Below are 23,408 nucleotides of genomic sequence, written 5' to 3' on the forward strand. Positions count from 1 at the left end.
GATCATGACCTGAGCCGAAGGCAGACGCCCAATGACTGAGCCACCCAGGCACCCCTTATTTGTTTGTTTTAGAGAGTGAGAGAAAGAGTGACTGCGGGGTAGGGAGGGGCAGAGGGAGAGGAAGAAAGAGAATCTCAATCAGACTCCCCGCTGAGTGCAGAGCCCAACACAGGGCTCCATCCTCACAACCCTGAGATCATGACCTGAGCTGAAATCAAGAGTCAGACACTTAACTGGCTGAGCCACCCAGGCACCCCAAACCTCACAGATTTTTGATGAATTTTACTAGCTTGTTGTAGCCAGGCCATCTCCTTTACAAAATCATTCCTGTTCACAATGACTGTGATTATGTCTTCTCTTGAAAAGGTGCAACACTTTCTTTTACACCATTTATCAAATTCTATATGTTATTAACTAGCAGTACACCAGGAAGAATAGTCATTACCATTTACCATCTGAATCCAAGGAACCATTTTTTTTTTTTTAAGATTTTATTTATTTGCGAGAGAGAGAATGAGAGAGAGAGAGCATGAGAGGGAGGAGGGTCAGAGGGAGAAGCAGACTCCCTGCTGAGCAGGGAGCCCGATGTGGGACTCGATCCCGGGACTCCAGGATCATGACCTGAGCTGAAGGCAGTTACTTAACCAACTGAGCCACCCAGGCGCCCCAAGGAACCCTTTTTAAAACACATTTTGAAAGTCATTTTACAAATAATTTACAGATATAAAAATAAAGGGATGTTGTGAAAAATAGCTATATTGGAAATTAGTAAGAATTTAAATGTAACCAAGAAAACTTTATTTCATATTTTTCTGGTGTGAAGATACATGTGTCCAAAATGGGCAATATCCTTTAAATGCAAGTAATCACTCATGGATGGCCTGGAACATACTCATCTTATAAATACTGATCAAGATTTCAAATATATTTCTAAGAGATTACAGCTTTTTATTTCCTCTGGTTCTTATACTTCTATCCACAAAATGCAGTGCTTTGAAAAGTTTCATGGCTCATAGTTTTGTTGAATATAGGATGGTTGATTTCTTCAGTCTGTAATAGCAAAATACCTTTATAATATTGATTAGAATGATCAATTCAATTAACTTTTTCATTTCTATGCTGTTTATCTCCTTTCAGTAGTACCTTCAGCATCTGCCCACTTCTTAACCATAGCAAGTAAATTTCCTAGAACAAATTTCACAAAAGGTGAAAGAATACATGTCTTTTTTGCAAAAATTTCTGGTCAAAAAAATATTGCATTATGACATCCTCCTCCCTGTAGAATGAATAACTGGATAACAAATTTCATTGTTGTCCATAGAAACATGTTCACTCATCTATTTTTCAATTTGAGAAAATATATTTAGGATATTATCTTGTATAACGACTCATAATCTGAGATTTAGTTTATAGAGTTAGTTTTACCATCATCATTAGTCTGGAGTACTGCTGTCTATTCGTTTTGTATTTGTGTTCTTACTTGTCTAACAATTGCAAAACATCTTCTGTCAGTTTTCTTCTCTTTGCCATTATGGACAGGAAATGAAAATTTCTGAATTCTCAGTGGTGTTTAATGAAAGGTTAAAAAGAAAAAGACTACAAAAATTCTGTCTCCTGAGTTTGGGCAATGCAATAAGAAAGCTGAAGGATGATGAAATAGTGATGATTTATTTCACTATTTTATCACCCTTCTGGATGATTACATTATTAAAAAATTTTTTTTCAGTGAAAACCTTATGTTCAACATGGTTATTTCCCAGTTATCAGAAAATTATTTAATTATATAATTAATAGAATATTATGGAGGCAGTGTAGAATCAGTTAAACTGATTAAGTTCTTTGCCAACAATTTTGGACTCCAGGATTGCATGAGGCAGTTGAGTGATGATTTAGATAATCTTGACTCCAAATGAACATATAGTGTTACTGATATTAGGGTTATGAAAGTAGAAAAGATTGAGCTGTTGAGTGTAGGTATTGGAGATCCTCTCTCCCTTTTTTTCATCGTCTGAGTTCCTTCTGGTCTCAGTTGCCTCTCCTCTCAGCTTGGACTGCTCATTTCAATAATGCTTTTATGAGTGAACTAACTCCCCCTCACACTCCTGTCTTTTCCCAACATCCACCTTGCCCACGGCAACTCTAGATAAATTTGGGTCTCTTCTGCCTCGCATTGCCCTGCCCACTACTGGGCTGGTGAATGTTTCTTGGAGAAAGTTATAAAACCAGGCTGAGTTCCTCATTACAAGGGTAGAGTGATACCAAGATCATAGTTGGGAGAGAATCGAGAGAATTCAATCCTAGCACCATCTTACAAGCGAGGTAGAAAGTATGTATTAGAGCTAAAAAGTAGAGCCAAAGATACATTCTTTCTTCTCCCACCCCAGCTTTATTGTAGTCTAATTGACAGATAAAATTGTAAAATATTTATGGTGTACTTGTGATGACATGATATATGTGTACCTTGTGAAATGATTCCACCTATCTAGTTAACTAACACATTTGTCACTTCACATATTTATCTTTCTTTTTTGGTGGCGGCAAGAAGATTTAAGTTCTACTCTCTTAGGAAATTTCAGTTATACAATACAGTGTTCTCAACTACAGTCACCATGTTATACATGAGATCCTCAGAACCTTATTCATCTTATAGGTAAAAATTTGTATACTTTTACCAACCTCTCCCCACTTCTCCCTCCCCCCAAGCCCATCAACCACTTTTCTATTCTCTGTTTCTATGACTTTGACTTTTTTTTAGATTCCATATATGTAAGATGATACAGTATTTGTCTTTCTGCGTCTGACTTATTTCATTCAGCATAATGCCTTAAGATCCATCTATGTAGTCACAAATGGCAGGATTTCCATTTTTATGGCTGAATAATATTTCATTATGTGTATGTATACCACATTTTCTTTACCATTCATTCATCAGTGGACTTTTAGGTCATTCCTGTGTCTTGGCTATTGTGAATAATGCTTCAAGGAACATGGGGGTGCAGATATCTCTTTGAGATAGTGATTTCATTTCAGTTGGGTATATGCCCAGAAGTGGAATTGCTTTATCATATGGTATTTCTATTTTTAATTTTTTGAGGAGCCTCCATACTGTTTTACACAGTGGCTCTACCATTTACAATCCCACCAGCAGTGCACAAGGATTTACTTTTTTCCACATCCTTGCTGATACTTGCTATCCCTTGTCTTTTTGATACAGCCATTCTAACAGGTATGTGGTGATATCTCACTGTGGTCTTGATTTGCATTTCCCTGATAATTAGCAATGTTGAGCACTTTTTCAGGTACCTGTTGGCCATTTACATGTCTTCTTTGGAAAAATTTAAATTTTTGTATTATTTTAAGGTCCGTTTTAGTGAAGTTGGAAGTAATTCCCAGGATTATGAAAGAGCAAAATGTTTCAAGGTATAGGAAAAATAAGATCACTGAGAATAAACACAGAAACTAATACTGGGCTCAATAATCCTGGGGATTAAAGTTAGTTCTGCATTTATTTTATTTCTATTCTAGATTCTAGGTACTTAAAGAGCAAGATCCTAATGATGTCATAATGACATAGTGGCTTCTATGGTTGGATATTTACTGTATGAGAATTAAAGGATAATTTTCAAAAACGGTAACATCTTGACTCTGATACAGATACAAAATGAGCAAGTATTAAAGATTTTATTTAATTCAATTAAATGAGGAAAACAGGCAGCTCTAATAACCTGTTCAAAGGACGATCCAAAGAACAAACACAGTTGTAGATCAGGAATATTGTAATTAATATCCAATAGTTGCAAAACATGCTTCTTTCAGGGTGGTAAAGGGAAGTCAGTTGAACCTGACAGGACAGAATTTGCCTCTGTATGGGCAAGAATAACTTTGCATTACTATCAGTTATTGGCAATTTAAAGAGCTGTAAAATTACTCTCCTAAATCAGAATCAGGTAATCCATAAGCGTGAGCTTGAGATCTAGACAAATGCAGTTTTCCACTGAAGCAGAGCTTTTTCCCTATACATGTGCTGTATTCAATTAAGTTACAAAATTAAACCTTCTAAAGAGAACTTCACATTCAGTGTGATAAATAAATAGCATTTTGCCATTTGCAGTTATATTTTTAAATTTTTACTTTTCTGAAGTATGTACATTTTTAAAGTAAAAAGACCAAGTATTATGCAAACAAATTTACCTCCTTTCACTACATCTGCCATACTTTTCAAGATTTTTTTGTTAGAAAAACATCAAAAAATTATTCAGTGGCTTTGTTTCTTTTGCTCACGAAAGGAATTAACCAAATTCTTCATATAAACCTCTACCAGCCAAATTCAAAGGATGACCAGAGGAGATGAAAATTCCATTGCTCAGACACTCAAGAGCTTATCTTCAAGACAAGCCACTTTCTGGCTTCTAGAGTATGCACAAACAAATCTGTTAATGTGTAGAATCTAGCCCTAATGTTAACACTTATTAAGAGTATTTGGACATGTGTAAACAATCCTGGCTCTGATGAGGACCTGTCTGCTCTTCTCAGGCCTACCTTCAGTTTTTACTTCCATCCTTGGCTTGACAGCCATTTCTTCTATAACTGTGGCCATGTGCCCACAGGGTCACAGCTTTAAAATGTTCAAACAGGGAAACAAGATTCCTTACGGGATCAGTGAGCAGAGGAAAGATCTGCAGGGATGCCTTAGCAGCTTGACCATCAGGCTTTATTCATATAAACAGCTTGATAACATGAAGAGCAGCTGCAACCAGTAAGGAGGAGAAAAAAAGAAGTAGCCATGAAGCCAAGAGTACCGTACAATACCTTATGCTTTAATTTTCCAGATCAGACTTATACAGAGAAGACATAATATCACCGTTTATGGAGGTTATCTAGACAGTTGCAATTTTCTGCATTCAGTTTTCACCTACCTACCTACATGATGAACAATTTAAGAACTGCTGATTCTTGGCAAAAGACAACAGATAGTCAGTCAACATAAAGACCAGTTGAGCTAGAGGGGTAGTGGACAGAGGTCATTTACTTCTTATCTGTACTTCATCATTTTCCTCAGCACTAGCTGGTGCTGGAACAGGAGATCAAACTTATTGATCCTTAGAAGCCTTTCATTGGTGATTTCAGCAGAATAGTTTTAACTCCTGATTCCTGAGTAGCCGTAGAGATGGGGATGGTTTGGCACGGTCTTCTTTTGCCTCCTGCACATGAATTCATCCTGAGGGTACATTTTGAATAGATGGTACCAAGCAACATACTCTAGAACAAGCCCTCTACAGATACATTTAATGCTATTCATATAAACACTGTAAAAATGCAAAGTTTACACATACTTCTTACTAATTCAGTAATATGGCAGTAATTCAGTGTTATATTAATTTAGTAATACAACAATTGGAAGGTGTTTAAACCCTCTATCTTCATAGAAACTCAAATACTACCAATATTGACACTTGCACCAAAAGTAGCTTAGTCATAGAAATGTCAAAGCTTTCAATAACCCATTTGGCTAAATAATGACTCACTTGCCTAAAATCTTCTCATCTAGCCCTCTTGTTGCCTCCAGCTTGCAAACAACCAGCATAAATCTGGAACTATTATCTAACCTTCTCCTGTGCGGGTCATCAGTCATGCCAGTGAAATTGATTCTTGATCTCTGTACATGCTGTCTCTTCCTTCTCTGTTTTAATAGCAAGGTGTGATAAAATATGAGCCAGTCACTTTTATTCTGTAGTCTTTGTTTATTTACCTAAGGTGTTTTTATTGTATATTTAAATTCTTTCATGTATTGTTTTGACGTTTACATCCATTTGTCTAGATGACAAATTATTGCTTCACACATCAAATAATCATGATGAAACTAGTCTTTGAAGATTGCTTGTGCTTTAATAGTTAAAAAAAAAAAAATTCAGTGTACACCTAAAGAGAAAGGTATCACTTAAGAATGACTTGTAAAATAACATAAAAATAGGGCTGGTTTATAGAGCCAGAGAAAGAAATCGTATGATGACCAAGGAAAAAAAACATTTATAAAAGTTGACACAAAAGCAGTAGTGGAATTGTATTTCTTCCGGCTGAACCAATGCTTATTTACGACTGATGTCACACCTCTGACGCTGGCAGTGTGAAATGGTCTAGTGAAAAGCAAGCAGCCCTGGGGGTTTTAAATTTTCAGCAAGACTGCTATAATAGATAAATGAACCAACATTTTCAGGTTGCATATTATAATTTGATTCTCCCATCTAAGCAGACACCCAATTTTAACCATTTCTAGTTAAATATTGAATGTTTTTCCTTTCCTTTGTATTTGAGACCAGGAGTAAGCTAAAAATACTCTCTTACCTAAAAGTCACTGTGACCAAATATGGTAGATAAACTGAACTTGGTTCCAACAAGGATACATTTAAATCCACAGTTTGGATGGTTACACGCCTCCGCTATAGGATTGCTTATGGCACGCATGTGTGTGTGCATGTGCATGCGTGTATGAGAGAGAGAGAAAGACATCCTGAGCTGGACACCCCTCCTTAGTTGTGTTGGATCATAAAAGCAGTGTTGACAGAATGTCCAGCCTGTGAGATTGGGTCCAATTTCATAACAAACTGCTTTTACTTCTAAGACATTGGAAAGCATTAAGTTATCTGTGTTTAAGTACATCTTTCTCCTTGTTTTTCAACTTTTCCATTAGCCAGAACAGATTACCTGTCTGGAATGCTGTTTGTTACCTACAAGAGAGATACCATTTGTATCTCAAATACAGATTTAACTTATGACCTAGAATTCATTATTATGCTCCTTCTCAAGCTATGCTACAAAGTAGCAGACTCTGAACAAATGATTATTGTTCTGTGGGATTGCCACAAAATCCACCAAGTACTTCTAGCCATAATGGAATGAAATACCAAAATGTCTGGCTTATAATTATACCTGAATGAAGTGCCCTTACATGCAAAAGGCTCCCTTTGTCCCCATTTCTCCAGTGATTTCTCTCCCCTTCCGTGTCCTCTTCTCTTTTAAACCTGCTATGTGTTCCATCCCTGCTTTGGCTTGAGACCCTGCGCTGCCATTCATCACATGCCTGCCCCCCACATTTTCCATCATACCGTTTTGTTTTCATAAGATGATGAAAGGTTTGCAAATAGAGCTATTACTATATTTTAGCTGGTTTTCAAGATGCTTTGGTGCATTTTTGGCTGGCATTACGATACAGATGATAGACCATGGCATTTATCAGAGAGAATGTCCCAAAACTAATAAACATAAGATGGTTCAGAAAGCAGTCAGAAGACATTAAACAATGTAAAATATGTAAATATATAAATCTTACCATTCAGCTCACTATTTACCTACATTCCATTACTATCTTAGTGCAAAGTTGTATTTACAGTATATTTTTTTCTATGTTGGAAATGATTTCCCCCAAAATGCTAAGGGCACTTTTTAATTTTCTTCTTGTTTCCAGTATTAGTCTTGAGACATCTGAAGATCATTGAATGTTCATTACTGTTGATATAATTTTCTTTTTCTGAAAAATTTTTGTAATCTTATTACTAGTGCTCTGAAATATAAATAAAATATTTCTTATGTTGATTTTTTTTTTTTTTAATTAATCGGTTGCCCTGGGAAATTGATCTCCTTTTCATTCTGGAAACTTAACATCCTTTGGTATGGATTTTCTTTTTATATTATTTCTCAGATAATTTTCTCCCTGCACATAGTAGATATTCTTAAGTGTTTTTTTTATTTCAATTTATGAAAATGATTACATGGGAATTAGAAGCAGTTGAATTCACTAATAGACATGATAAAAAAGGATAGAACAATAGTTGGTAGGTAAAAAAATACCCTCTGAACTCAGTGCATACCCCAGATCAGTTTAGTTAAATGGTCTGAAAACTGAAGTTTGGAGGAGACCTAAAGTATTTATTTCCACTGCCAACAGTTTTTTAAGTTTATTTATTTTTTTGTACTCTACTTTTTTGTAATTCCTACTCCCAACTTGGGGCTCGAACTCACAACCTCAAGATCAAGAGTCACATGCTCTTCTGACTGAGCCAGCCTGGCGCCCCTCCACTGCCAGCAATTTTAGAATTTAGAATTAGTTCTATGCCAACAATAGACTGACCCTTACTCTGACTAGCACTAGACAATACAGAGCCCTCCAGACAGCTCCCATTTATTATGCACCAGAAAGAGCTGAATGGCAATTATACTGACTAAATTTTGCTTTAAAAAAAAATACTGAAAACCTATCCCTAAGATGGTCTAACTAAGCCAGTTTTCTTTCAATCATTTATCCTGTACTTTCTTTTTCTCTAAGTGTAGAAGACAGAGTGAGAAATACTTTATCAATAGCACTCTTTCAGGTGAAATGCAGCTTAAATATTTGAGTTTTTTTTAAATGCCATGGCTAATAGATTTTTATAAAAAGCAGAGATCTTGGTATTATATTTATATTCATAAGGAAGTAATTTTTATGTAATAGCCAACAGAACTTGGTCATTAGAAATGTTTGTAGGAGTCTATCTATACTAAAGTTTATATGTTTTTGAGGATTATTTTAGATGCAAACAACAGAAGATGGATACTTGAGTTATTATGGGAAATCAATAAATGTTAATTGGTAATGATGGTGAAGTTAAGAGAAAGTAGCAATTGATTAAGAGCTGTAAATTATCACCCATTTTGATGACATGGGTTCCTACACATTGAACCCATCCTTGATTGATGAACTCAGAATTGAATGATGGTCTCAGAAGCAGAGAAACTACGCCTAAAGCTAAACTCTAGTTTTTTGCACTGGTTTGCTTCCTCAGTTAGCAAGGATCAGTGATGGTAAAAGGTGATGGGCTTTTGTGCTCTCACAACCTGAAATTTTAGGGAATCCTTTTTCGTTCCCAGTAAGGAAATAAGATACGTACACACTTTTTTCTTCCTTCCTTTCCTTCCTTTCTCCTTTCTGAGGCATCAGTGACCTGTTGAAACAGTGTTTGGAGAGATTTATTCTGTTTTGAACCACATTCCTTATGGCTGGGATTATGAGTGATCTCTTGGTAAGGTTGTCAGTGCTAACTCGGGTTTGCATACAGCTGCAGTTCTCAAGAAGCGGCTCACTCTCACCTGGGAAGCTTTCAAAAAGTATTGAGGCCTGGGCCTCCAACCTCAGAGATTCTAATTTAATCGGTGTGGAGTAGCATCTAGGTGTGGTAAGTATTTTTTTTAAAAGCTTCCAAGATGCTTCTAGAACTGCTGGTATACACGTTCACTGTCCAGTGACGAACAGTAATAATGATGGAATTACAAAATGGAGGTGGAGCTATGGAGCTATATAATTGCTCTTTTTCTAATTACACAAACAGCATATAATTCTTTCTTGTTATTTAAAAAAACTCGGGGATGCGCCTGGGTGGCTCAGTCGGTTAAGCGTCTGCCTTCAGCTCAGGTCATGATCCCAGGGTCTTGGGATCGAGCCCCGCATTGGGCTCCCTGCTCCGCGGGAAGCCTGCTTCTCCCTCTCGCACTCCCCCTGCTTGTGTTCCCGCTCTCGCTGTGTCTCTCTCTGTCAAATAAATAAAGTCTTAAAAATAAATAAATAAATAAAAAAGAAACTCAGGGCGCCTGGGTGGCTCAGTCAGTTAAGCGTCAGACTTTTGCTATGGGCTCACATCATGATCTCAGGGTTGTGAGTTCCAGCTCCAGGTCAGGCTCCCCACTGGGCGTGGAACCTGTTTAAGATTCTCTCTCCCTCTCTCCCTCTGCCCCTCCCCACCACTCACACTCCCTTTCTCTCTAAAAAATAAATAAAGAAATAAAAAAGAAACTACAAAAATTAGGGAGTAAGCATGAAAGTCCTCCTTCATATTACATCTCTCTTCTCCTCAGATGTAACCCCTGTTAATTTACTGTTTATCCTTCCAGTGTTTTATCCATGCATTTGAAAAAATGCATACAATTACCTATAACCATATAGTGTTTTTGAAACATAAGTAGTAGTATACTATATTTATGTGTTATCCTGTGGTTTGCTTTTTTTTTTTTTTTGCTAAATATTTCTTGGAGATCTTTCCATTTGAATACATACGGATCTACCTCATTTAAAAAAATATTCTTTTACTTCATTTCTTTTAATATCTGCAGTGTTTCTCAATATATGTGGGCTCTAATTTTCTTTCCATTTTCATATGTTTGTAGCTCAATGGTAAAGAGCATCGACTATAGCAGACCACCCGGTTTTGATTATAAGCATTTATTATTATTGTTAGTATTACTATTATCATTTAATTTTTCTATTTTTTACCAATATGGGCAACACTATATTAGAATACGTTTCTAATATAGTAGAATATTTCTATAGGCAAATTTTTAGAGTTGGCGTTATTGGGTGAGAGGGTATGTACTATTTTGAAATAACGCTGTCAAATTGCCCTCCAAAAGAGGCTGTCTCAATTTACATTCACTCCAACCAGTAGAATCTCATTGTAGTATTTATTTCAAGGCCTAAATAAATCATTCACATTATAATACAACTTCATGGGCTAACTAAAATGTCAGGGTTCTTTATTTTGACTGGAATTTTATTGAGTTGGTTTGATAGCTCTGAATATAACATGTCATCCTGAAGTTCTGACTTACAGTCTTTAAACATATATGATTAAGGAAAATGGAAAAATTATTTACTAATTTTTTAGACAAAAATTTTCAACCTATGAAGTACAAGAGGAGTAGAAATAAAACTGGGCATTGGCATTGAAAACTCTGGACTAAATTAGTTCCAACCTTCATTGTATAAATGGGATCATTCAATGAGAGACACTCATATCCCCCTATCATAGTGATAGAGCAGTAAGCCAAATCACGGGAAATAATCTATTTCAAATCTATGTTTGTGTGTGTGTGTGTTGCTGTTTTAAATTCAGGACTCAATTTTTTAGACTTAACATGTAATAAAATTTACATCAATATTGTTGGGTATAATTTTTCATATAATGAAAATGCAAAGAAAATTTATTATTTTCAGTTAAAATTTCCTTCTTTGTAAACTCAAGTTTTAGTTTCTTCATCAACACAAAGGAGATGTTGTAGTACCTACTTTATAGGGCTTGGGGGAGGATTAAATTATGTAACACATTAGAAACCTTCTGCGCAGTGTCTGGAACATAATAAGCTTTTTATGAATTAAACCTCTTATTATTTCTATTATTATTTTAAATCTGTTAACAGCATGTTCAGCCCTACTCTGTATAGCTCATTTTATTTTTCACATGAATTAAGGTAATTTAGGGGGATACTGGCTTCTGTATTTCAAAAGATACAAATACTTTTTTTTTTGGTGTTAAATATATATTTGTTCCATAAGAAACATTTTTAAAATCATAAATCACTGCTAGCCAGTATTTTTAAAAACTCAATGTTTTTACCAGTGTACTTAAGAAAAATATATAAACATTAACCTTACTAAAACGTTTTATTGCTGAATTGGCTTACAGACCTAAGAGTCGATTTAAGAAGAGTGAAATACAAGAAACAGATCCATATCAAGAATAGGTTGCTTTGATAGAGATCTGAAAATGTGTGCACTATTAAAAGGCTTTTCCAACTCTGTGATTCATCCAAGTTTTCTAACTCTCCTCTTGGTATGTTGGGGCAGATCCTGTGAAGTGAATAAACTATACCCAGGTGTAAATTTAGAATGTGTGGGCGCTATCAAAACAAAATGGGGCCTTCTGGAAGAATCTATGACCCTCAGGAGGTACGGGGTGGGAGATTGCTCTCATCGAAAGCTACTCTGGATCTGTTCCTTTTCTTTAGCTTTCTTGGGTTCTTTGACGGCATTTCTGCCATTCACCTACCTCCCACTCCCACACTGGCATCTGACACTCCCAGGTGTTGGATTGATTGGCAGACGATTGGATTAGATAACCAGCGTCAGACATACTAAAATCGAAAACTATACTGGGGCTCCTGGGTGACTCAGTCGGTTAAGCGTCTGACTCTTGGTTTTGGCTCAGGTCATGATTTCAGGGTTATGAGATCGAGCCCCCCTTGGGGCTCTGCACTTAGCAGGGAGTCTGCTTGAGGATTCTCTCTCTCTCTTCCTCTGCCCCTCTCCCTACTCACACTATCTCTCTAAAATAAATAAATAAATCTTTAAAAATAAAATAAAAAGCTATAGACTTGAATGTCATTAGTATCATTTCTGGATTTTAGTTGGACTGTATCAGGATTAATAAACAATCTCTTCAAAGAGTCAGTTATCCTTTCTCCAAATTGGTTTCTGGAATTCTTTCCAATCTTTGACTTTTCTGTTCTCCCATTTGGAAACTTGATTGTTTTTCACATCTTTCTTTTCCATGGATTTTTATGTCCTCTTTTCTGTTTTCACCCCTTCTTCCTGCCCATAGCTTGCACTTCTTTTTCCTATTTTCTAGGTACTACATACTTTGATACTTGATAATACTTGATTCACTGTTGTCTCAGTATTTGTTCTAGAGAAGCTTACAGATCTCTGTACACTTATCCTTAATGTGCCTTCAACCTCCCCAGAATGTAGATTTAATTTTCCATATAAATTCTTAAGACGTTAACACTTTCAAATACCTAACTTCTATTTTTTCCGTTACACTTTTAGACAGGCAAAGCTGGCTCTCCGTGAAGTACCACCCCTCTCCCCAACTTATTATCACTTTTGGGATCCAGGTGGAACATACAATTGATTAATTCTTTCATCTAAATCATTCAGGTATCATTAAAAAATTAACGTCCATATTCTAATCTAGTGGTTTTCAATTGAGCTCAGTCCTAACCATTGTTACTACTATCATTTGAAAATATAATTTGGTTATTCTACGACTTGGACCTCAAAAATGAGAATTTTTAGAAGGGTCACAGCAGATCTAAAATCTGATTTCAGAATGAGAATTTTCATTTTTGTTTTGGAATCCTCAGAACTTCGTATATGTTTAACTTCTTAACTAATGTCGTTGTTTGGGCTTAGTTTATTAAGACCCCCTAATTACTTATTTCATTACATAATTACATAGTTCTAAAGCCCTAAATTTAGGATTTGCTTTTATTTATTTTGCCATTTTAGGTGCTTCTATCCTACTATATGTATTGTTGGCATTCTCATTTCATTTAAAAATGTTCATCTTATTTTAATAATCTTTTAAAAAATTGGCTCCAATTTAATTATTTTCCATCTTCAAAAGCATCTTAAATAAGTAATATCTGTAGAATGTGCTAATTCATTAGAACTAAAGTATTTATAATCTTACAAAGAACTTGATAAAATTCTGAGACTAATCTGAACATTTTTATTTTACTTTAATAGGTGAGAAAACATCCTTTGTGCCATTGGTTCATCATTTTATAAAATACATACCATGAACGATTTTACTTTTTATGGTTGGCTATAGGAATGTATAATGAAGTATGATTATGGTTTTTTTCATGTGTAGTCTTTTGCCTGTGAGTCTGGGTCCTTATATTTCTTAAGCATGTAACTATACAAGGGCACACATGCCATTTTTATGCTCACATCAAATGTAAAATTCATTCAAACTAACAAAAGCTAGCTGATTGGGAGAGGTGTGGACACTGAACAAAGGAGACAAGTACCACATAGAGCTTGTACGGAGTGTGTGGTGTGGTATCATTTGTGGGCTGAAAGGTAGCTTAGCATTTCCATTTTGGTGTCAGTCCCTGGGGAAGGACAGGGTTTCATAATGGGGTGTGATCTGCACTCTTAGTAAGCGTGATTGACACTGAATGATTAAATAGAAGAGGAGAATAAATACCACTCCTCCCCTTTTAAGACTAAGCACATATCCACTGAATGCAAATCTTTTCAGTGTGGAAGACAGTCTGGCCTAATGATAGCACATATCTGAAAAGCTAGGAGAGTGAATTAAAGGAGTAGATCAAAATGCAAGGAAACAAATTATACAGTATCCTTAAAAATAACATTTAAAACCCAAATGTAATGGTAAGTGCACGTACAGAATATGATGGAAGACCCCATTTGTAAAAGTGGAATCCTGACATGAGGCCCGTGGTAAATGAGTGGGCAAAATGGATCCCTGAATTGGATAACACAGCGCATACCACAGTGACGGATGAAATTGATGTGTCCGCAGGAGAGCTTGTTCTATTACTGTAGGCTTTAACCTATTTTCTCCTCTTCGACAATGAGCTCCTGAGTGGATGTTATCCTCAAGGAAGTGAATTTAATTCAAAAGGAGATATTTTATAGATGTGCAAATTTAATTTAAGAATTCACTTAATCCATTGTAGAAGAGAACTATGTGGGAAAATATTATGATAAGTAATATGGTTATATTTTTCAAAGATGCCATTTTTGAGTGTGTTATTTGGGGGACCCGAATTTCAATCATTCGTTGGTAATTTGTATTGTTCTTTAATTTTGCATTATCTCTTAGAACACATGGCTGAAACAGTATTGAATCTGGATTGTAATATTATTTCATTAATTTATTGTATTAAGGTATGTAATTGCACAATAAATAATCAGAAAAAGTGGTTTCTTTGTTCTTCCCTTAAATTTTTGAAAATATGATGCATTCCTTTTCCCTGGGATAAATACTTGTTAATTATTGCAAAGAATAAAAGCCCATTTTGTGAATCCATTTAATTCTAAAATCTGTAAGGTAATATTGGTAACTTAAGAAATAGGCCATATTTACCCTAGTTTCTGCCAGGTAAAAACAAAACAAAACACAACACAACAACAAAACACTCTTCATACCTTAACCCAGAAAATAGAATACTGATTATCCTACATACACTGCTCAGTAGGTTAGTAGTAGCTTAGTCGTTTGTCTTTAAAATATATGGTAGTATAAGTTGTTAAGCTTGCTATTCTCTCTCTCCCTCTCTCTCTCTTTCACACACACACACACACACACACACACACACACAAATTAATTAATTATAATTATTTTTTGTCATTATAGTCTTCCCATCCAAGTACTAACCAGGCCCGACCCTGCTTAGTTTCCGAGATCAGACGAGATCGGGCGCGTTCGGGTGATATGGCCGTAGACTGTCATTATAGTCTTAAGTTGATGCTCACTGTTACCACTTATTTGCTATCTTTTTAAAAAATGTTGTGACCTATCGTCTGAGTTTCATATTAAGAATTATGGAGTCATAAATTTATTTTAAAATAAATTTGAAATAGCTCTTAAAACATTTCATTTGGAGACAAAACAAGCAAATTCTGTACTCAACAAGTAGATTAAAAACCTTTGTAAGTATATACAATATTATTTTCTCCACTTGTTTTGAATGTAAAATTTTCAAAGAAAATCTGACTGAAATTGAGCAAATACATCATTCCCAAATAATTTACTTGTTCAGCTTTTAGAAATTAAGATTTTCAGACATCTCCTACAAAGCCAGCCCCCAGTGTGTATTCAAATATTAAGGGTAGATTTATGTTTATTTCAATTTAGAAGAATTTACCCGAAAGGAGAACTAATTTCTTACAGAGGGAAAAGAAAGTAAATTCTTCCCATCATTGAACTTGATGCTACCTTTATTAACCCAATCTAAGTATTTAGAAGCTTTTTATAGTTTCTTCTGATTCAGATACTTACTGTATTGCTCTAAAATTACTTGGTAATTTGCCAGATATCACTCACCATAGACATCTGACTTCTTATATATCAAATTGCACTTCATTACTTAATTTGTACAAAGGAAAAAAATTTTCCAGTTCAACTGGTTTCCACAGTCAACATAACACGCAAAGAGATGTTAAAGAAATGAAATTTAATTTGGTCTACAATTTTCTTAATTGCGAAGTGCATTGCCAGTGCCTACTATGTGTCAACAGCTTTATTTTTTAACTGACTTCTTTTTAAAGCTAGCTGGTTGTTTTTTGTTGGACACCGGCTGCCCTCTAGTGGACTACACTGTTCTCTTAAAAGAACCTGTCAAGTATGAAAAAAAAAAGTCATTTCTATATGGAAGTGACTAGTGTTTCGTACTAGACTAGTACTCTTGTTTTTCATTTACTGTTGTGTTTAGCACAGCTAGCTTTATCACTTTGTTAGAGCATTTTGGTGAAGACGGGCTTAGAAGCAACTTTGATTAAAAATAGCATTACAGGGGCGCCTGGGTGGCTCCGTCGGTTCAGTGTCTGCTTCGGCTCAGGTCATGATCCCGGGGTCCTGGGATCGAGCCCCGCATCAGGGAGCCTGCTTCTCCCTCTGCCTGCCGCTCCCCCTGCTTGTGCTCGCTCGCTCTCTCTCCACAAAATCTTAAAAAAAAAAATAGCATTACATACTTATTAAGAGGACACATTAAAATAGGCTGATCTCGGGGCGCCTGGGTGGCTCAGACGGTTAAGTGTCTGCCTTCGGCTCAGGTCGTGATCCCGGGGTCCTGGGATCGAGCCCCGCATCAGGCTCCCCGCTCTGCGGGAAGCCTGCTTCTCCTTCTGCCTGCCGCTCCCCCTGCTTGTGCTCGCTCGCTCTCTCTCCACAAATAAATAAAATCTTTAAAAAAAAAAAAGATAGCATTACATACTTATTAAGAGGACACATTAAAATAGGCTGATCTCAGGGCGCCTGGGTGGCTCAGACGGTTAAGCGACTGCCTTCGGCTCAGGTCATGATCCTGGAGTCCCTGGATCGAGTCCCGCATCGGGCTCCCCGCTCAGCGGGGAGCTTGCTTCTTCCTCTCCCTGTGCCTGCTGCTTCCCATGCTTGTGCTCTCTCTCTCTCTCGGTCAAAAATAAGTAAAGTGTTTTAAAAAAATAAAATAGGCTGATCTCAGTGACAATTTGTATATATTTTTTTGATTTAGAACGCATTTTATGACACACGCTCGCCGCTTCTGAGACGTTTCCATTATTCTTGTTGCAGATGCTACAATTGTGGCGGCCTTGATCATCATGCTAAGGAATGTAGTCTACCTCCTCAGCCAAAGAAGTGCCATTACTGTCAGAGCATCGCGCACATGGTGGCCAACTGCCCACATAAGACTGTGGCGCAGCCGCCCGCCAGTTCTCAGGGAAGACAGGAAGCGGAAGCCCCGCCGTGCACTTCGACCTTTCCTCGAGAGCTGGGCGGAGGGCACGGCTGCACGTCGCCGCCGTTTCCTCAGGAGGCGAGGCTCGAGATCGCAGAGTGGCCGGGCAGGTCGTCTCAAGAAGCTTCCTCGGCGAAGTCCTCCGCGGCGCCGGAAGAACCAAGCAAAAAGGGGCCTTCTGTTCAAAAAAGGAAAAAGACATAACGCTTCTTCCTAATGTATCGTTTTCTTTCCCCGGTCGGGAAGTCTACCTCATGCAAGTACAGGGGAGCAGTGTTTCACAGCCGCAGCTGACTGGGGATTTTTAACTACTGTTGAGGAACTGTGAATTTTTTTAAACAGACAAATCACTCTAAGCAAATTACCTTTGAGCAGGGTGTCATGTTTTATGTTATCCAGAGGATGAAATACTATGTGTATCTGTATGTGCATGTGTGAGAGGGAGAGAGCCTGAGTGTGTGCGTGTCGGAGGAGTCGGTATAGCGCCGCAGACACACCCCTAACGCGCACTTGTCTTTCTGTATGTGTGTCTGTAGATACAAGCACACGCCCTCCCTCGCGGAATTGGACGTCCCCAAGAACTGAAAACCCAGAGGAAGCATTTTAGATGGCTTCAGTCTTTTTTTCTTGAAATACCACTCCCTTTACATTACGTAAAAATAAAAACACGACTGTTACCTTTTGTGCGAACCAAAGGCTACTTCAGATCTCAGAGCTGCCAGTCATATGGTACTAAAGGTTTTAAGTCATCAGTTCTCCCAAGTTGGGGACTGCCTCTTTTTCTTGATACCTATGGGGTGTTTCCCCCTTACCCCAACCCCCGTTGAAGGCAGTACCTTAACTCCACATGCCTCTGACTGCTATAAGCTTTTTTGAATCTGGGATACATAACTCCAGAAAAAGACAATGAATGTGTAATTTCTGTGCCGATATTTCCATGTTTTTAATTCATAAGTTTTGATTGTAAATTAGATGCCTGTTCAGAAAAATGAAGGGGGAGGGCAATGTATAAACGTAGTGACTTGTTTTCTTGACTGTTTAGAGTGGTATTTTGATACCAGCTCGTTATAATCTTGTACATGTTGTGAAGTTTTGAAGGGATTGTGGCAACAGCAGCTTCCCTTGACGAAGTCAGTCCAAACCATCCCTTCGAGCAGGGGGCCTCCTTGTTTACTACTGAAGACTTTGGAGGAAAGCTCCAGTCGTTTGGTGTATTTTTTTGGTGGCTGTTATTTTCCCCCCTAGAGAGTTATCTGACTTGCTTCTAAAAACAGCACAGGTAAGAATAAAATCCTGGGGTTGAGAATGAAAACTAAGTGCATGTTCATAATTGCCCAATACGTTTGCCCTGTGAAGGATACTGAAAAGTGCAGCGTTTGGTGGCGGTGGTGGCAGGCAGCTGGAGTGACGGGCCTGCGGCGGAGGTGCCCAGCCTCTCCCACCAGAGAGCGACAGGAATTTCGTACATTAAGATGAATTTGATGGAGGTTCCCTTCATTACTCACGCTGAAGTAACCGACATGGTGGATTTAGGTTGGACATTCAGTAATGGGGTTAGAGATGCTTTTCAGGTTGGTCCTCAGTTATGTGAGTAAACCTGGGACCTGTCCTCGTATTGGTCCCTTTAGGTTTCAGTCATTTAAAGAAAAAGTTGGTGTCCTCCTGGTTTCTAGATGTTATGGGTAAATTTCTGAAACATCTCCAAGAAGGTACCAATTAGTTAAAATGCTTAACATTGGCAATAAGCAAGGTTTCGTATGAGCCTGTTGGTGTAAGCTCAGATAATCAGAAGAAGAGAAGAGCATGAGTCAAATGAGACCTATTCTGCTGGGCAGCTTCTGCTCCCTCCCCAACTTGTCCTGCCTTGGGGGGTATTAGACAGTTCCTGCTGTTTGAGCAAGCCCACATCAGGAGGAAATGCCTCGGGCTGGGCCGCCAGTCCTTTACCGCTCAGCTTGAATTCCGGGACAGTGTTTGTGAGACTCTCCATGGTGTATTCTGAAATATCCGTGTGCTGTGATGCAAAGCTTACCTTTGACGATATTGAATGTGATATATAGCTATAGAGAAGTACTTCCTTGCCTTATGTGAGGATTGTAAGCTTATTTAAATTATGTAGACAAATCAAAGTGGCATTGCTTAATTTTTAGCAGGCAAAATAAGCAGGTTAACGGTAAAAATGCAAAACGTAATAAGTCACTTTGAAAATTCAAACCAAAGTTCCTTGACCTTATAGACATAGGAAATTATGGACTTGAGAATTGGACATTCCCTGTTTACATATAAAAAGTTCAGAGCTAAGATCATGGTTAAAAAAAAAAAAAGCATTTTATAACTGGACCTTATGGGTGCAACTTAAAATCATTTTAAGCATCTTACCAGACTGAACTAAGAGCACATACCAAACCTATCTTATGATTAAAAGCTGGGTTTATTTTTTATATAAAAATATTATCACTATTACATAACATACTCAGGACAAAGAACTTTGCTCAGGGAACATACCATATAATGTTGTTGTTGTTTCTTTACAGAATAGTCTACAGTCCTGCTTACTCAAAACAAACCAAATAACTTAGACCTTTATATAAGTATTATGTACTGATGTTAGTCATAACTACCTCTGAGTTTGATCAAAGTTTCCAAATATCAGATACCAGTTTTCCTATTTTTATTTCCCGTGAAAAGTACGCTAAAGCAAAATTCCCAAACTCCTTGCATATGTGAATATCACTGATGTGAGCACATGTCCATTTACATGGGTGAAATATTCTGTTTACAGCAAAAGGCTACCTCATAGTTGATGCATAGCACACCTTTATGCTGCTCCAGCCTTACAGTGGCTGATAATTCTCTGGTACAGAACCTTTTAATCTATATTATAGATAGCAATTCACAACTATATGTTTCTAACAAACACTTGTGAATAATGATGCATCTCACTTAGTTAGCAAAGTCTCCAAGCATTTTTTTAAAGTTATCATGTATTTAATTTAAAGACTTATGGGCACCCTTCCACTTAAGCAAAACAAAACCCAGAGGCGATCTTGGAAATAGCTGCTTTGCCCAGAGGTCAAGGGCAGGAAGGGGTAGCAGGAGAAGAGGTTGGTGTATGAGTGTATTTATGCTGGGCAAAAGTATAAAGGATGCCAATCTCCATTTTTGTGTCTGTGCTGCCCTGAGGCCAGGCATAGTTCAGCATTATTGCCATAGGCACATAACTAACTAGCGCTGGCTTGCCAAGGAGTGAACATAGAGTAAACGTGCAATGCCATTTCTAGCTACTGAGGAGAAGGGTCTGTGTGAAGCATCAGTTTACGGGGGTTACTAATGGGTTGGGCAGGAGGTCTGTGAATTAGTTGCCCCTTGATCTCACCCCCATGTCAACACAAATGTAATTCCTAAGAAAGATGCGCTACCAGTCTCTTAGCCCTGGGAGCTATTTATTACTACATGGCAGATTATAGTAGAAACCTTTTTATACTTGCATTTCCAGTCTTTACTAGAAGACTTTGGATGTATTTTTTACAACTGAAACATTTTAAAAGATTTTTACCTGCTTATAACTTGGAAGTTTGGCGTGCAATGTAGGGGAAAAGATCAAGAAACACCATGTTATTAACATCGATCCATCTATACACATAGGATGTTTTAATGCCAATATTCTAAAATATTCTGGCCCAGTTTTATTTTGCACCAGAGTGGCCCCAAGTTACTGCTAGTTGTATTTAGTTTGTGAATAGAAGCCCATAAGTGTTAATAGACTTTGTAACATTCACTGTAAGATGAATTATACAGGACATGGGAAATCTCATTAAGTCTTAATTTAAATTAATTTATCTGTTTTCTCTAAGAAATGTTTATCATAAAATATATATGTTTGTTTCCCCTTTGGTTATAAAATTTGGGAAAGTGTGTACAAGTGCAGCTGCACTGACTTTAATTTTCTAGATGTCTTAATGAGATTTATTTGTTTTAGAAAAGAACAACTCGTGAAGAGCATCAAGTTCTGTCTTACATGGCTGTCAGCAGCCTCTTTAAGATGTGGTGGTTGTGTGATCTGTGTCATAGTTGTTCAGTTAGAGTGAGAGGTGGACCTGTGAATCGTTCTTAAATTTTATGTGTGGAACAAAGCTGCGAAGTTATGGTAAAGTACTGTACCGTGAGAAACTATTACAATATTTAATACATCTGTGGCTTAACACTTGTGTTACCAGCTTGAAAATGTTGGTGTTGACTACCTCTTGAATTACTTAGTATCTGTCAACCACTGGCACCCACCACCAAGCTGGCTTTAATTAGTACGTGTTGCTTTTTGGTATTAACAACTCTAACCATACTAGAGACCAAAGTGAACACTGATTTCTGTATGTCTTTAATATGGTGTTTTATCTAGTGTTTTTAAATTATCCTGTGTAGTAATTAGATTACCTCATTGTCCATTTTGGCTCATGTTGTTTACAAGTGAAAATAAAAAACACTTGAACTGTATGTTTTTAAAGGACAAAAAAGGAGTAGATGTTCGGAATGGCATTTCACTCATGTACAGTCATCTGGATGGACTAGAGTACTGTTTGCCTTTCTGCAGACCATGGATTTTATATTCTCATTTCATGCCTAATGTCTTATCCTGTCAATTATGGATATTTTGAGGTTTAAAAAACTACTTGATTAAAAAATAAAACATATAGCGTTGGCATTTATGATGACTTTTCGAGATTTTTCATGATTTGTATGATCATTCAATTAAAAGAATAGCTAAAAGGCCATTTAGGCAGTATCTACACCTATCTGAACATAACCTTCAGATATCGGTGATTATAAATACAGAACTTAAGACAATACAGATGGTGAATAAAGTCAGTCTAAATATTAATGAGGAAAGGTGAGTCCTGTCCTCATAAGGAATCACCCTGCATTAGCTAATATGGAGTGTGCAAGCATGTGAGTCAAGACACATACTTCATGTAGTCCATGAAAAGTGGCCTGAAAACAAAAATGTTCAAACCCTTTTGGAAAAACCATTTTAGAATTTTCCTACAGTATTTTCCTAATCATTTTAAAGTATTTGAAAAGGACAATCAAAGCCAGGTTATACAAGTACCAAATATCTAAAATGTGAATGTAGATTTATCAAACTATGTATACAGTATTAGCGTACTATGAAAACAATTTGATAAAACTGTTGTGTTCTATAAATTGACCAGTCTGACAATTAAACTCATTTTCATTTCCACTCTACACCTGGATGATTCACTTTTCCTTTCTTTTTCTTTTTCTTTGGGTGTGTGTGTGTGTGTGTGTGGTGTCTAGTATGATTCCTGCTGCTTTTTCTTTTTTATTATGGTAAGAAACACGTAATTTACCATCTTAACCATTTTTAAATGTCCAATTCAGTAGTATTAAGTATTCTACCTTGCGCAGCAGTGATTGTAGGATGTGAATATCTCATGAATGCTCATGAGAGAGTGATTGCATAAATGTTTTACTGATAATTATTACTTAAAAAGAGATCTTTATTACATAAGTAGCATTGTACTTTACTGTAAAGAATATGGAGAGCCTTGAAAGAAAATTAAAATAGTACATAATCTCATCACCTGGAAATAACCAATGACATTTTTAATCAATTTCAAATATGGGAAACCTGAAAAATATATAATCCCATCACCTAGAAATAATCATTAATATTTTTTCTTAATTTTCTTCTAATTTCTCTCCAATAAATTAATATATAGATTTAAAATAAAATTAGGTTTATTAAATAGGATTAGGAACTTTACACTTTCCCATTAACATCATTAAATGTTGTGTCCTATCAGTAAAAATTCTTCAAAAACAACGTCTTTGATAATTGCATGTGTGGTTTGAGGAAATGAGACTCAGGTGGAGCGGGAGGGATGGGCTTGGTCTGGATGGTGAAGGAAGAGAGTCTGAGACAGAAGAAACAGCATAAACAAAAGACTGGAGTCAAGACTAAGCAGTTCATGTTCAGTCAACCAGTGAAGAGGTGAATTTGGTGGTATAAATTATGAACAAACTTTATGAATGACATTGGAAGTCAACCAATGTATCCGGGAACTTGAGGGGCCACCAACTTCAAAAGAAAGGAGAAGCATAGGAGGTGAGCACCCCATTTACCCCCAGCTTTTCCCCTAAGGGCACTTTTCAGTTCCCTGAGGCACCACGGAATGATAAAACCCCAAAGGGAAGTGGCATTCTTCCTGAGCTGGGGAAACAAAGTCAGGACCGCCAAAACAACAGAAAATTGAGAGACCAATCCCAGAGAGGAGGGGTCACAGAGAAGGGATTCCCTGAAATCTTTATACAGATTCCTTTCAAGCCATTGAATA

General features: G+C 37.0%; 1 protein-coding gene and 1 pseudogene across 1 annotated transcript in view; one reads left to right on the forward strand and one right to left on the reverse strand.

The window, feature by feature from the left end:
- LOC118000872 overlaps nt 1-5,632 on the reverse strand; it is a 44,114-nt pseudogene extending 38,482 nt beyond the window's left edge.
- LIN28B (lin-28 homolog B) overlaps nt 1-17,392 on the forward strand; it is a 122,910-nt gene extending 105,518 nt beyond the window's left edge. The window contains exon 4 of the mRNA XM_034991305.1: nt 16,890-17,392. Coding sequence (XP_034847196.1) covers nt 16,890-17,259 — 370 coding nt within the window. The 3' untranslated portion in view covers nt 17,260-17,392. The remainder of the gene's footprint in view (nt 1-16,889) is intronic.
- The last annotated feature ends 6,016 nt before the right edge of the window (nt 17,393-23,408 follow it).

The sequence above is a fragment of the Mirounga leonina genome, unplaced genomic scaffold, assembly GCF_011800145.1.
Source record: "Mirounga leonina isolate KUSES-001 unplaced genomic scaffold, KU_Mleo_1.0 Mir_53, whole genome shotgun sequence".
NCBI lineage: Eukaryota > Metazoa > Chordata > Mammalia > Carnivora > Phocidae > Mirounga > Mirounga leonina.